At 31.4% G+C, this 15,346-nt stretch overlaps 1 protein-coding gene across 1 annotated transcript; it reads right to left on the bottom strand.

Annotated features, from left to right (window-relative positions):
• Nucleotides 1-277: 277 nt before the first annotated feature.
• On the bottom strand, nucleotides 278-10,085 carry LOC134250501 (uncharacterized). The gene is made up of 10 exons (XM_062732866.1): nucleotides 9,880-10,085; nucleotides 9,518-9,661; nucleotides 8,481-9,269; nucleotides 8,302-8,352; nucleotides 7,824-8,155; nucleotides 2,810-3,035; nucleotides 2,044-2,187; nucleotides 1,009-1,806; nucleotides 827-877; nucleotides 278-569 (listed from the first exon to the last, which is right to left on the bottom strand). The coding sequence occupies exons 1-10, from the start codon at nucleotides 10,076-10,078 to the stop codon at nucleotides 313-315; spliced, it is 2,991 nt and encodes a 996-aa protein (XP_062588850.1). The 5' UTR covers nucleotides 10,079-10,085; the 3' UTR covers nucleotides 278-312.
• Nucleotides 10,086-15,346: the final 5,261 nt, after the last annotated feature.

The raw sequence follows: 15,346 nt of genomic DNA, 5'->3' as shown, positions 1-15,346 counted from the left end.
CCGAAACATCGGAGGTTGGATGAGGTGCCATGGAGGAGAAAGTATCCCCTGCCGACCTGTCAGCATTTGACAAAATGATAAATTGTATTTGCTGACAAGGTCATTGTATCGACCATAGAACTTGCGACATGATGATATCAAACAAGACTGCTGAAATTCTTGTTTCATCAAGTTGTTTGTCAATAATTTACCTCTTTTAGAAATAGTTCATAAGTAGAGCATGCTCTTGCGTATCGAATCAACTGAGATATATAAAATGATCGCTCAAACACAATGATTATTCGTATTCTCTATTTATAGATCGAGAATTTATTATATGCTGCCATTCTCAATATCATTTGTTAATAAGGAACTACTTTCTACATTGTTTTCTAGCTTTTCAATTTCTTTCAGAGAATCCTGTTTACTATCACAGTATTTGCTTCCATTGAGATCATCTTCATTCATGATATGGTCTTGTTCAGTTTCCTGAATTACAACCGTCTCTGTGTCTTTCTTTAGTTGATTTATATGTCGGTCACTGGCTCCTGAGCACCAAGCAAAGGTGGAGCCAATTAGAATCACTGCACCTGAAATGAGACACAATATGCAATATGTGCAATATATGTTTAACTCCTTTGAATTAGTCATGAACAGACTAAATATATTCTTAAGCTTGAACAAAATTCAGCATATTCAAAATTTAAATACTGCAGTATGAATACCAAATTAAGACTAACATGAATGATATTTTTAAAAAATCTTTTTATAGCATTAAGTTGTATAAAAAGGAACGAAATTTTAGCTCAGAAAATATGTAAAGTGATATGGATTTTCTATCCCTTACCTGCTACTGTTATTGACTGACTATATGTCCCACCATAGCTAACGATTAAACCTACAAGTTCATTTTCAAAACTTATAATTAAACAATTAAATTTTAGAAAAAATTTAATTGTCATAGTGATATAATTTAGATTCAAAATTATTGGCCGTATGCAATATAAGATAGATAAGAAAGATCAGTACCTCCAAGTAATGGTCCCAAAAAATAACCAACACCTGTAAAAAGCAAAATAAATCCAAAAACAGTGGCCAAGTTTTCAATGCCTCCTAGAATAACGCATATAGAGTTCAACAAGGGATAACACGATCCTGAGTACATCCCTAGTGTCACCACGTAAAACACCTGCCCACCGTAATTTGATCCATACAATGGAAACAATACTGTTGATAGCCCCATAAGACTGAAAGCCCCTGAAAATAAAACGAATTCATCCATGTTGCTAGCATTTGCGGCTGAACCGATTAAAATACGAGAAATGCAGTTGCAGATACCACATATCGAAAAAAGAAAAGCAGCATCCAACTTTCTGTATCCCACAGACGTCACATAGCTTCCAAAATGGACATAAATGAGAGAAATTCCTAAATTACAAAGAAACATGGAAAGATAAACGTTCAATAGAGCTCTTTGAAACAAAACGTTGCATCCAGTTTTCAACCTCTTGAACACTTGGGAAATTTTATTGTTTTCACATTTCGACAAGACTGCATTATCTAATTCCTTATTTTTCCGACTTATTTCTAGTTTGGACGGAAAAAGCATAGCACCAAACACGCAATATTGCAATGTCAACCCTGCACACATCAGCCATAATCCATGATAGCCATATTGGTCGCTAACAGCTTGCATTAGTGGTGCAAGAGCAAATGCCCCTATTCCGACGCCTGAAACTGCTACTCCACTCGCAAAGTTCCTTTTCTTCTCGAAGTTGTACCCAACGACAACTACTGATGATGCATAACATATTCCAATACCAGTACCTTTGAAAAAAAAATATTTCAATTAAATATCTGTGAGCGCTTTGCCCTTCCTATCAGCTACTAAATTTGGTTTGAAATATTAAAAACAATTTCATCAATTAACTTGTTAACAGCTTGAATCCAATCCTAGATATATTCGTTTAGCCAATTTGCAAGTTTATCAAATTAAAACTTTATATAGTTACTCCTTTGTTTGTTAACAAAACGTTGATTTAGAATATTATCAAAGTCTCTAACCTCCCAATATTCCTAGCGAGAACAGAACCATTATGATATTTGGCATGAAGGAAGTCATGACGTGACTTATAGACACGACAATTCCGCCAATTAAGAAAGACACTCGGCAACTCCATCTGTTGGCTATCAAACTCGCAAGTGGTCCTGAAAACCGAAGCAAATTTATACCATAATGATATCTGATTCTTGTACATTGAAAAAAAAATACACTTAATCTCTAATACGTTAGAAATTGATTGATTTATCCACTCAATTTGTTTATATCTGCATTAAATTTAAAGGTTTCATTTAGGGAAATGACTTAAGGATAAATAACACAAACAAACTTTTTTCAGAAATCAGCATTATTTCTCATAGATTTACATTTAAACTGACAACCTGAATAATGTTTACAAAGTAGAGTGGAAGAATTTTATTAGATTTTGTCATAAAGTTAAAAAATTGTGCAAAATTTTGTATGGAATTATATAGAAGGCAAAATAAAATCTCAAATCTAAGCACCAAGGAAAACCTACGATTTCTTTATATTTCAGGGATTTATTATTTATATAAATACAAATCAAAATCAGTCAAAAAATATATATCAACCCGCGCATCCATTTTCTGTTTGTGGTAAGTACCCTTAAAAACATTTGGTCACTTTCTTTCCCATAATTTTATATAACTCTTTTCATTTTTATTATTTTATGCAATAAAAATAATCTTAGTTTAAAGCTCAAAAGAGCAACTGAATGAGTTCTTCAAGAGTAAAAGGACAGCTGAATACCCGAAATCGAAAACAATCCGAGGAAAATCGAAAGCGCCCATGAAGTTTTTAATACGCCTTCTTTGTAGTGGTCCAGTAAAGAGAGCTGAAGCAATCCCACGGCCGTCAAAAAGAAACCATGGATACAATGGGATCCAAAAGAGGCTATAAGAACAGCCCACGACCACCCGTGGTCTGGTAATGTATAGTATCTGGCCATGGTTAAAACTGATTCAAATTGATGTTTTTGTTATCCATATAGCACATCTCTCGACAAACATGTGTATAAAAGAACTTGAAATGAAAAAAATAAGATTACTTCAGTGCATATTATGTTTCTTCTTAAACTTACAATACTAAAAGAAGTACGTCTAACACGTTATTCTACAGATTGCTAAAATTTTAAATTAGAAAAATGAAAAAGAAAACGAAAAAGAAAAATATCAAATTTATTACAGTCATTTTTCAAACTGTCACACTCCGATTTTTTAAAACTTTTCTTTTACTATTATCAATTTTTTTTTCATTTGTTCGATAAATTCTTTGATGAGAGCATATCATCTGTAATAGAAGCTAAGGCCAAATCCTTATTATCTCCTATATACTCCTATATAGGAGTAAAGGACTCGGCCGGAAAAAAAATAATTTGATAGAAAAAATAAACAAGATGGTGTCAGACTCATGAAACCTATATCAGGATTTTTTTCTCATTATGTCATTATCATTATGACGTTTACAGTCACCAGTATGGATTTCAAGCACCTTTAGATGAAACTCTTTGAATGGGCAAGATATCAAGGCTTTGATCACTGTACAGCCATCTCAATTCTATGTTTGTTTCTTAAACCAAAAAAGAAAATATCAACCATCAAAATTATTATTCTAAGCATTATCTGAAATACTAGGGTAAAATTCATATTTTTTTTTACATTTATTTTTGTTAGCATTAATTTTTAACTAAAAACAAAGATAAAACAATTTGGTGCATAAACATGTAAAGAGAAGGATACAAATATTTATTTATCATGCACTGTTCACAACTTGTATTGATCAAGAGTAACGCTCTGAGGTTAATGGCTCTGAAGAATTAATGGTTCACAAATAAATGCAGTGAAACATGACTGTTGATATATGAGTATTCTATTTAATATAATTACCAGATACACTGCTTCCTTGGGGCAAGTCTTAGCTTAATTCCATGAATTTACCACAACAACTGCTTCAACATGTTCAAATTCAATATTTCCACTGAATCTATAAGATACATACATGTATTGATTCTCTATAATTGTAGAATCGGTAATGGAGACCAGGGATAGAGACGAAAAGATTGATAAAATTAAGAAAATGAATTGTGGGAAAAATTCAATCGATACTTATTTACATATACTATTTACATCGATCCTGGCTTCTAAAAATGGAAGCTAAATTTATACAAGGGTTTAAGAGGGTAATAAAAAGTTAAATTGCGGAACATTTAAATTTAAATATTTTGTGGTGAATAATTCTGAATCATGTACTGATAAAGAAATTATTTTGAATTATTTTAAAAGTCAATAGAGCCAATGACTAATAAGTTAGAGGCATTTTTACACCAAAATAACACTTACAGTTTTTGCAGTTTAATATCTTTTCTCAAATGCATCCACACTCCAAAATGAGAGATTTTGCAACAAGTGTTGGAAATTGAATTCTTACATGTAATTTGCAATTCATTTGATGCTTAATGATTATATGCAGAATATTTCGTTATTCAATAAAATAGCAACAAATCTTGCATAAACGCGGACCATTTGAAACACTCCAGAAGCGTAAGGAGAAGGAAACAATCCTTGTCTGACGATTATTTCCGTCTTCAGTCCTCTCTACTGATATGGTGGAGTCCTATTTGTATCATTATTATGATCTAATAATAGTAGGAAACATGTCATAATATGCCACAATAAAGGATGTATTGGCATGTAAGGTGACATCGACTTATAATTTATAATTGAAATTATGTTTAATACATTAATTTTGTATAGATTTTCAATTAAATCTTTTAATATTAATTTGATAACTCTTTTTGTCAAGGAAAGAAGGCCTAAAAATAAGGCTTGAATATACTTTATTTATTCCAATGTTTACATTTTGACTGAAACATCCTTTATACAAACTCTTATGGGTATACCTGTTAACGAAAACCTCTTCCATGAATTTCTTTATTCTCGTATTTGTATACTCTGAACGGTTACGTTTTGATAAGTATTAATTTTACTAGCGTAAAACTAAATTTGTAGTTTTGAAAACTACTTTAGTATACATTAATATAATTATCATAATAGTTTCATTGAAGCAGAATCCTACCTTTATGAATAAAACGGTCCAACATAAATTCCTCCTGTATTGTAAATAGAATGTTTTAAGGTATTACTGATTCTTAAGTTTTCCATTTAAATACCATCATAACCCCAGCAATGTAGTCTCAATACCCCATACAATCACACATCCGGACATTTTTAATCCATGCTTTGGTAGAGACTGTTTCTTTAACTAGTATCGCAATACTATTTGTAATGAACAATATTTATAACGTTTATTCATTCATAGTGAACGCCCTAGTAAACGTAATAGGATGCCAAGGTCATTAATATTCATTCAAATGCTCACGGATACCCCTGGCTAGTCATTGGTTATGTTGCATTACGAGAGATATATTGTGTATATACAATTTATTATGGATGAATGACCTGTAAAAATAAGCCAAACAACAATTTTGATCGGGGAAACAAAATTAAAATGAAAAAAATCTTAAATCGAGCATTAAGGTACTCCTCAGGTCCTGAAAATCATGCATTGACTAATTGCAAATGATCGCAAAATGTCTTTGAATTATTTAACTTATGTGTTTTTACCCAAGATATTTCTTCAGTCTTCATCTTTTAAAGTTAATCATATTATACAGGGAAAATTAGAAAATCTCAAGTTGATTTTACTTGAATGCGAATGAAAACACCTACTATGCATTTACCAATTCAAATTAGATCAACAAACACATTTTAGAAATGAAACTCATAGGTATCCAGGCGTTTGAAGATTTTGCACATTTTATACATATAAGGTACTAAAGTTTCCTCTACTTACTTCGATCATTTTACAATGCATATAGTATAATGATTTTCCTATCACTGCAAAACACTGGTACATGTATCTATAGTTAGATTAAATAAACCTGAATGTCGTTGTGTATGTAATTTTATAATACGTTTATGGGTAAAAAAAATTCTACTTTTATAAGAACTTTCTGAGAACTTTAAAGAACCTTGACGCACATTGAGAGATATAAAAAATAAAAACTTCTTGCAAGAAAAAAATTAATTTTCAAGTCTTTTTATGAGTTTCTGTGAATTTAATTAAAAATTAAAGAGTTATCATTCCTGGCTGACGATCGGACAACCTTAATAGCATTAATGACAATATTATAAAAAAAAAATAATATCACATTGTTTAGTAACTGTGCTGTTGATCAATGACCATCAATAAAGTCGTATACTTGTGTTCTCTCCCTTCTGCTCTGAAAAACAATTAATTGTATACATAAAACTGTTTGGGCAAGGACATTTGGTCAGTTTCTACTGAGTAATTGAATTCTCCTCTGAGAACAAAAATTACTGAAAAAAATATATGTGCTCTGGAATTACGCATGCTTGTATTACGCATATCTTCACGACCAGTGATCAAAACCTCTAGACCATTCTCTGTCTGAAGTGAGTTTATTTTCAATGTTCATCAATGTAATCAAGCTAAGAAAAGTTGTACATTACGCCTCAAATATGCCTTTAATTTCAAAGCTACATATGTGCTAATAAGCACTTCAGCTTTCTGTTTGATGTAGTAGGGAGTCTGATAAAGCACACTTGAGTTCTAGGCACGAACATTCTTTTTTAAACCAAAACAATCTATTGACACATACGTTAGTTGAAAATATGATACGCATTGTCAAAACCAACCCATGCCATTACATGTATTACTACGATTTTACATGTACTTGAATGAATCCTGGCGTATGCACAAAACAATTAAATAACATCCTTCATCTTATATCAGCAGCGTCCAGGAAATATATATAGAATGTTATTTCTTATTTTTAAAAAATGCAAATTGAAAAGTATAGATTACTTACAGTGCTAATCTTGTTACTGCAAAACGTTCAGTGAAAAACAGCTGCATAAAAAGCATTAAAATTATCCTTACAAATAATATGCATCAAAAACATGAGTACGCATCTACATCACAAATATTTACCAAGGATACGTTGTCACGTGACATCAAAAAACAGGAAATATGTTTGGATCACAATAAAGGAAGTCAAGTGAATGTAGGGCGACTGAAAATGTACGTATAAAAAGAGACAATGCTTGTTTATTCCTGAAAAAAACAACAAAAATATATGTCTAAATATTCTATAAAATGTTCAATTACATGGTTTTTTTTTTGGTTTTTTTTTTTTGTTTTTTTTATACAGTTTAATGACATATGAGACAAACAAAAATGTGGATGCCAGGAATGTTACCTATATATTTTTGATCTACTTTAGTTAGTCACTTAAAATCTAATTATTGTGAATCTTTAAATAAAAAATTAAAAGCTGTGCATTTACTCATATATAAATATAACTTTGGTTGTTATTAACATAATTAATAATTAAAGTTTGTTTGTGTCATCTGCTTTACTGTTTATAGAAAAAAAAATACAATGCAAGAATTGTAGTGGGACAGTAAAAGCTTCCTAATGTTTTAAACCCTTTAAAATCAAATTTCCGTACATTATTTTTTTAATGTTTTGAAACCAGGTATGAATGTAAAATCAGAGATAAGATATAACCCCTGTTATACATTTTTTGGTATTAATTTTGTAGAAATTTCAGGAATTCATTCATAAAATTGATTTTCTACTTTTAAAAAAATGTATTATAAAACAAAGTTAATTTAATTATTAAATATGACCTTAGACACATTAAAAATTAGCAATAGCAAAATGTTTCACAAAGAGGTCATTTATTTACTTCTATACGATCACAATCATCAAGGTTTGATATGAAAGGAGTTTCTTCAAGGTATGCACTGTCCTTGACCTTTTTCGTCTCGTCCTTGACCCTCTCCACAAGTGAACATTCAGTATTTCCTTTTCTTACACAATAATCTGTCTCTGGGTCACCTCCATAATCCCTTTCAATGACGACGTTATCAACGTACTTTGTGGTCTGTTCTTGAGCTGTCTCGCTTTCCTGAAAAATTATCCTCTCTTCTGGGTTCTGAGTAAAAGTTCCACGATGTTCGCCAACTCCTGAGCCCCAAGCAAAAACAGAACCAATCAGGATTATTATACCTAAAAGAGAGAAATCTCAAAATGTACAACGATTTTTTTTTAAAAAAAATTTAATACCTGCATCGTAGACACAAAAATGCTGGAAGATGGACATGATATTAAAAATCAGATTTTTATTTGTTCGCTGATCAGTTGTGGCTTCTTACCCGCCGCTGCAATTGACTGACTGTATGTACCACCAAGGTCAACAATGAAACCTAAAAAGTGTATTTACTAAAATATTTGTAAAAACTATGAGAGACTAAGATAATAAAAATAATTTTTGTCATCAGTGTAACTTACATATATTTTTTTTTCAAAAACCAAATAACACATGTATATTCACCTCCTAGTAAAGGCCCTATAAAACAACCTATACCGGTGAAAAACGAAATCAAGCCATACACTGTGGCTAGATTTGTAATCCCAGCAAGAATTACACATATGGAATTTAACAGGACAAAGCATATTCCTGAGTACAATCCAAATGACACCATATAAAAAACCTGTCCTCCATAAATGTGTCCATAGAGTGGAAAAACCACTGTTGTTAATCCGGTAAGGCTAAATGTCCCTGCGTATAGTACAAATTCATCAACATTGTTTACATTTGTAGCTGAACCAACCAGAATTCGAGAAATACAATTGCAGATTCCACATATGGAGAAAAGAAAAGCTGCCTCTAATTTACTGAATCCGATGGATGTTACATAACTCGCAAAATGAAGATAAACGAGATAAATTCCTAAATTACACAGAAACATGGATATGTAAATGTTTATAAGTGCTTTTTGTGACACAGCTCTGCATATGTCTCTCAGTCTCTTGGGTTTCGGTGAAAGAACAGTACTCTTGCGATTCAAATCTTTCATCTTTTCTTTCTTTTGATCCATTTCCAGCTTGGAAGGAAAAAGTAAACAACCAAAAACACAGTATTGTAATGTAAGACCTGCACACATAAACATTAAGCCATGATATCCATAATGATTGCTAACAGATTGCATCAATGGCGCTAGAGCAAAAGATCCAATACCAATACCCGATACCGCTATCCCACTCGCAAAGTTTCTTTTCATTTCAAAGTTGTATCCTAGAACAACAATGGACGGTGTAAAGGTGATTCCTATTCCAATTCCTTCAATTAAAGACAATTTCATAATTTAATTATGTCAAATATAAATACATGTATTCGATATATTTTTTGTTAATATTTGATTATTAATAATTTATAGATACAAATCTTTTAATTACAAGTACTTTAGCTTCTTTAGTAGAAAGTATATTATGATAACGGAGTAAAAGAACTCCCATTATTTTTGTAAAGTATCCTAACTTTGTGTTTTAATACCATGATTTTTTTTTAAAAACTGTGAAATATTTTACCACCAAATATTCCTAGTGAAAAGAAAACAAGAATTATATTCGGCATAAATGAAGTCACCAGGAGACTAAGGGACACAATTAGTCCACCCATTACCATTCCTACTCGGCAACTCCATTTATTGATTATCAAGCTGGCAATTGGTCCTGAAACGCAGAAAAAAAAACAAGGTATGTCATCTGGTCACATCATTCTGGAACATACTTCAATGTTTTTATTCAATAGTAAATTTGCTGAACTTGTTTATGCAATATACATAAAATTAAGCAACTTTTAAAAATGTTATTTGAAAACACCAAAGTGTGCAGGAATCGTTTACATGCTGTTACATCTAATGAATTCCAGTTTTATTTATAAAACTGACCTGATATGGAAAGTAATCCTATAAATGTAGAAAGTGGCAATGAAGTTATGAACACACTTTCCTTGTAGTGGTCAAGCAAGGACATCTGAAGAATCCCCACTGCAGTCAGAAAGAAACCGTGGATGCAATTTGATCCAAAAGAAGCAAGAAGGACAATCCAGGACCATCCTTGATCCGGAGATGTAAAGTTTCCTTTCATGACCAGTCCTGTACTACCAAAAGAGAGGCCTTTTCTTTGTTTTAGATATAAATATTAGGAAACTATCATCACTAAAAAGAATGTAATATATTTTTGGGTATTTGCATTATTCGGCTGAGAGAGATGACAGATGCGAGCTCTGATAAACATAGATGCACCGGCCACTCGGGTTTGACCTTTTTACCTTTTGACCTGAATGGATATCTGTTTGTTTATCGAAGGATGTGGTTTAGACAAAGCAACAACCAATAGTATTTAAGTGACCGTAGTTCAGTTATTGATACAAAATATATTTGAAGAGAATGCAAAAGGATTGAAAAGGGTTTTAAAAGTGCAATTAAAAATTTAAGGAGGGTTTGAGGACGGATTATGTCAGCTGAAATTCAGAGCAAAGTCATTATTGCAAATTATGAAGAAATGATAAAATATGTAGGGCATGCACGGAGACTTGGAAATGGAACCTCTTTAAAACCAAACAAATAGTTATTGGAGTTATAATTTTTACACTATATCATAACAATAATACATAGTATATATTTTGTTCAAAAAGATTAACATCACTTATATAAAACAAAATGTGAAACAAAATCTTCATATTTAAAGCTTTGATAAAAATTTCCTATTTAAAACCATATTTTGTTTTAAATTATATCATTTGCTTATTTTTACTTATGTACATTTTTTTTTCAAATTTCTTCGTTTTAATTAATGATCATTAAAGATTTATGTTGATTTTTATGTATCATTTGTATTTCACATATAGAGACAACACCATATACAGGTTCAGGGCTTTTTTACTTTTAAAACCCATTAAGGACATTGAGAGCAACGTTACCGTGGCACAGGACCTTGGTTTAATCCCCACAACTGATCAAGTGTTCCTACATATGCACAATTGAAAATAATCGACTTTCATGAAACATTTTTTCAAAATTTCTCTTCATGTAAATTATTTACATGAACTTAAAAATTATATTAATTTATTAAAATACCCCAAACCATAAAACAAGATGTCTGTGAGCCAATGCGATGTGAATATGCACTTTAATTTATGTTTATTATTTATATAACAAAAATATTGAATACCATGTCTCAAAAAAGTATCTGCTAAATTTCAGCATCAGTGATGTGTTGCTGCTGAGAAAGAAAGTGCAATGAAAAATTTGTTTTGTATAGTACTGACAGACGTAGGGATAAACAGGAAATTGACATCATATTTGAACAACAATGAATCCCACCATATGGCTCAGCAAAGAATGTGCTAAAAATTAAAATAGTTGCTGAGATAACTGCAATCAAAAATTTGTTACGGACAGACAGAAAGACACACACTCAAGGTTAAAACAGTATACCCCTCTCCTTAAAATCAACTGCACTTACTTATATAGAATTAAATGGTATAATTTTCCTACCTATATAAAATTCATTCTTCCGTAAAGCAAGGCCTTGAAAAATAACAGTCCTTTTTTTAAATATGCTGAAGGAAAATAAACCTTTATAATTATACTGCAATCTAGTTGTTCTCAGTACTTCAGAAACATGTAATCAGGATTGTCAGATACGCAAGATAGACATTTGGTTCAAGAAAATAAGTCCTTTTAGAACAGGCAGCACAACAGCTATTGAAAATTTAAATCTTATTTCACACTTGCTGAATACCAGATATTTAAAATGGATCGGCTGCTGCCTGTATATATGCTGTATTTATGAAAAAAGCCAGTAGGTGTTAAGGGACTTGTGTAGACTCTTATCCTAAAAAAATTCAAATTGTTAAGTTTCGTTATTTTACCCTTTTGCGAGGAGAACAGACTTTATACAGTCGACGGCTTACGTTTACGCTTAGACAATATACAAAAGGTCTTTTGCAATAAAATATTTATAGTTCAGTATTTTATTAATTAAACGAAAATGATGGGCAGAAATAAAGCGCATATAAGTTGTCCGACAAAACATGAAGAATCCGACTACTACTCACCCCCCAAATACCACCCTTTACATGTTAGCGCCCCAAACACCATACCTATGACCATTGGAAAGGTTTTCTTATCTATCATCTCTGTATCTCCGTACATGACACAGGTTTGAATGTCCAAGTAAACCGTCAACTGTAAAAGTCAGTGCTTCTCGCAAAAGTCTAGTTCTTGCTTTCATAGATTTCGCGGGTATACCCTAACAATATAGATACTATTATAGTGTGTTATAGTTAATTATAGCTTGCAATAGTAAATGGAAATTTCAAAGTTTTCACTGCTAGCATACCAGAGTTAAGATGTATCGAGAACGTATAATCAATTGACAATAGATTTTTTCCCTCTCATATGTCGACTCGATATATCCCGGCGAACTTGAAAGAGAGGATACAAAGAGCCTGACATCTGTTTCATATTCGATTTTTTTTACTTTAAAAAGTTTTTCGAACAACAAAATATTGTGATTTACAGAATGACTTTAGTTTCTTTAACGTCAACTTGTCTTACTTGCAAAACTGTATTTGTTTGGAAGTTTATGTCTCCCAGTCAATTCAATACGAGCATGAACATAATTTACGTTTGAATAATTTCTAAAATGATACACTTATTTACGAAAAAATAAAATTAATGAAACAATCATATTAACAGTCCTGTTTAAAGTTATAATTTTGTTAGTTCTTCGGTCAATACAATGACCTTATCAGCAAGTTCAATCTATCAATATGTCGCTTATACTGACTGACGTTTTTCATACCACTGTTGGACCATTATTCATACATTGAATTTGTCATGAATTTTCCTTTTATCCATCATGACAAGAAGCATACGGCAGGTGTGAGCGGGGATGCTCACTCCTCCATGTACCTGATCCATCTATAGTTAATTAAAATATCAAAGTTTTCACTGTGGAAAAGTTATTAGTATAGTTAATTAAAGTTTTCACTACAGTCATACCAAGTAACAAAGAGTACGCTATTGGAACTCAAAGTTAGAAAGTTAACTTTGATGCTATAATTAACTAGTGTATAATTAATACATGTATATATTTTGTTCAATAAAGTACACGATCAAATATATTTAACAATTACATATAGTATTTTTTCTTCGACGTGATTTTGAAATATACAATCTTCCGATTGGTTTGACAAAAGATCTCATCTTCGAATTTATTTGATTTTAGTCATTTGTAGTCCATAGACCCATATTTCATTTTGATTCATTATGTCTACATTCTGACAAAATCCGATCTGCAAGTGTTCCTACATTGCGACGTAAAATAAACTGTAGAACTTTTTTTTTCTCTTCATGTAACATACTTATAAATTATATTAATATCCCCAAATTGAACAATCAGAACGAACAATTCTTCTTTTATTATTTATATAATAGTGTTGCATTATGCATGTACTATGCCTAAATAGTAGGCAGGGTTTGACACATGGTGCACGAGCCGGAGGCGAGTGCACTATGTGTCAAACCCTGCCTACTATTTAGGCATAGTACATGCATAATGCAACACTATTGTTATTATTATGCTGACTGTTGTAATTATTTATGCGGCAATCTATTTGACTTTTTCCTGAAAATATCGGTGCTTAAAAAGCGCACCTGCAAGAACTAATTCAAAATATTCATGCTAAAATTGTTTGCATGCTTAGTTATTTTGGTTACTAGTATTTTCTCTAAATAAGTCGGGATTTTCTGTCCCAAAGCAACACAATCTTTATTTTCTGTTTTGTTCGTAAGCCTTATTTGTTTGCAGACGTCGATTCTCATTGATAATTTTCTTTTACATCCTTCAATCAAGCGTCATATTAAAAAACGTTTTAATGACCCTATAAAATCAGTTCATCTAACGATCTGTATGTAATTAGTTTGAAAGTTTGTTGTACACATTAATCTAAAGTTCCTTAGAATAATATAACTGTTTTCAAATAATATTTGTCTATTTTCTCCTTCTTGTGTCAATTGTATAAATTAAGTTTATATATTTAATAAAATTGCACCAATCAGTGATCGTCTCTATGGCGTAATCGATAAGGCATCGGACTGACAATCTCATGGTCGTGAGTTCGATCCCCGGCATGTGCATGGAAGAATTTTATTCAGTAGATCTTAATAAAGCCGTGCACTATTTCGGCATAGTATGCTTACGCTATATAAATCCTTAGACCACTATGCGAGAATAGTAGGGTATGGGTTATATAGAGACAAACTGACAGGAAGCATAATAATACAAAATAGATTGTAATCCAAAGTTTGTGTAACCACCAGTATATGTATCCATCAGCTTCAATATTTGAAAAAAAAATCAAACTTATACCAAATATCTCAATGTCTGAATGTAACAATTAAAAACAATCAAATGTTATAGAGTTGTAGGAAATGAAAAAAAAATGCAAAATGAATGTGTATTCATTGAATAGAATGAAAATGTTGACCCAAAGAATAGAAACACCATAGCAATGTACTCACCTTCACTGTTCAGTTACAGTTATTGTTAAAAAAGAGCATACTTGATTCATATTATGTACAAAAAACCTTTCTCTTTCAAAATTTAGATTTAAACTTTTATTCGGCATTTAAATAAGAAAAACAATAATATTTTATAATTATTTTTAGTTTACAGGGTAATATGATTGCTGAAAACACAAATTCTTGGTCTTGGTGTAAAAAACAAATATTATATTGATAAAATTGTATGTGGTTTTATTTGCATTTTTTTTTTTTTTTTTTTTTTACATTTTATTGTTATTACAAAAAAATTTGGTTTTAAAAGGGACCTTTCGTCCTCTTCCTTGACATTCTTATTTATCCGTGGAATTAATTTCATCTTGGTTATTCAACCATCATTTATGTAAGAACGCAATTTCCATTTTTCAAATAAAATAAATTGTGATCTAACGTGTTGGTGAGATTATTTTTTTGTTCATCAAATTGTTAATGCAAACATTGAATTATCAATAGATTATTCAAAACCGTATCATTGCTGAAGTCTACTTCAGAGACCTTAAAAATAAAATTCTCGAAGTAAGTGTTTTGTAAACTTATGTTTGACTTCATTATATTGCACGGACTCCAACAAATGCGAACCAAAAATGTTTTCTCTAACTGGATTCGGCAAACGTTCGCTCCATGACGACAAGGTCATAGATTCTTCTTTTTCGTAGCAACTAACCAAAGTCCATCAAAATGATTGATAGGAACTGTTCCTTCACCAAGCACGCGGTGCTTTGAAGTGAAATTTGCGGGTAATTCGGGGTAGACCTGAAGAACCGAGGCTACGTGTTACGGCAAA

The sequence above is a fragment of the Saccostrea cucullata genome, unplaced genomic scaffold, assembly GCF_032062105.1.
Source record: "Saccostrea cucullata isolate Sc308-1 unplaced genomic scaffold, CSIRO_AGI_Scuc_v1 ctg57, whole genome shotgun sequence".
Taxonomy (NCBI): Eukaryota; Metazoa; Mollusca; class Bivalvia; order Ostreida; family Ostreidae; genus Saccostrea; species Saccostrea cuccullata.
This window is presented reverse-complemented; position numbering and strand designations above follow the sequence as displayed.

Bases quoted from the DNA above. Each gene is read 5' to 3' on its own strand.
- LOC134250501 (XM_062732866.1), bottom strand. From the start codon at position 10,078: ATGAAAGGAAACTTTACATCTCCGGATCAAGGATGGTCCTGGATTGTC. The intron at 1,807-2,043 runs GTTAGAGACTTT...TTTTTTTCAAAG, and splicing joins CTCGCTAGGAATATTGGGAG to GTACTGGTATTGGAATATGT. The intron at 570-826 runs GTAAGGGATAGA...GTCTCATTTCAG, and splicing joins TCAGTCAATAACAGTAGCAG to GTGCAGTGATTCTAATTGGC.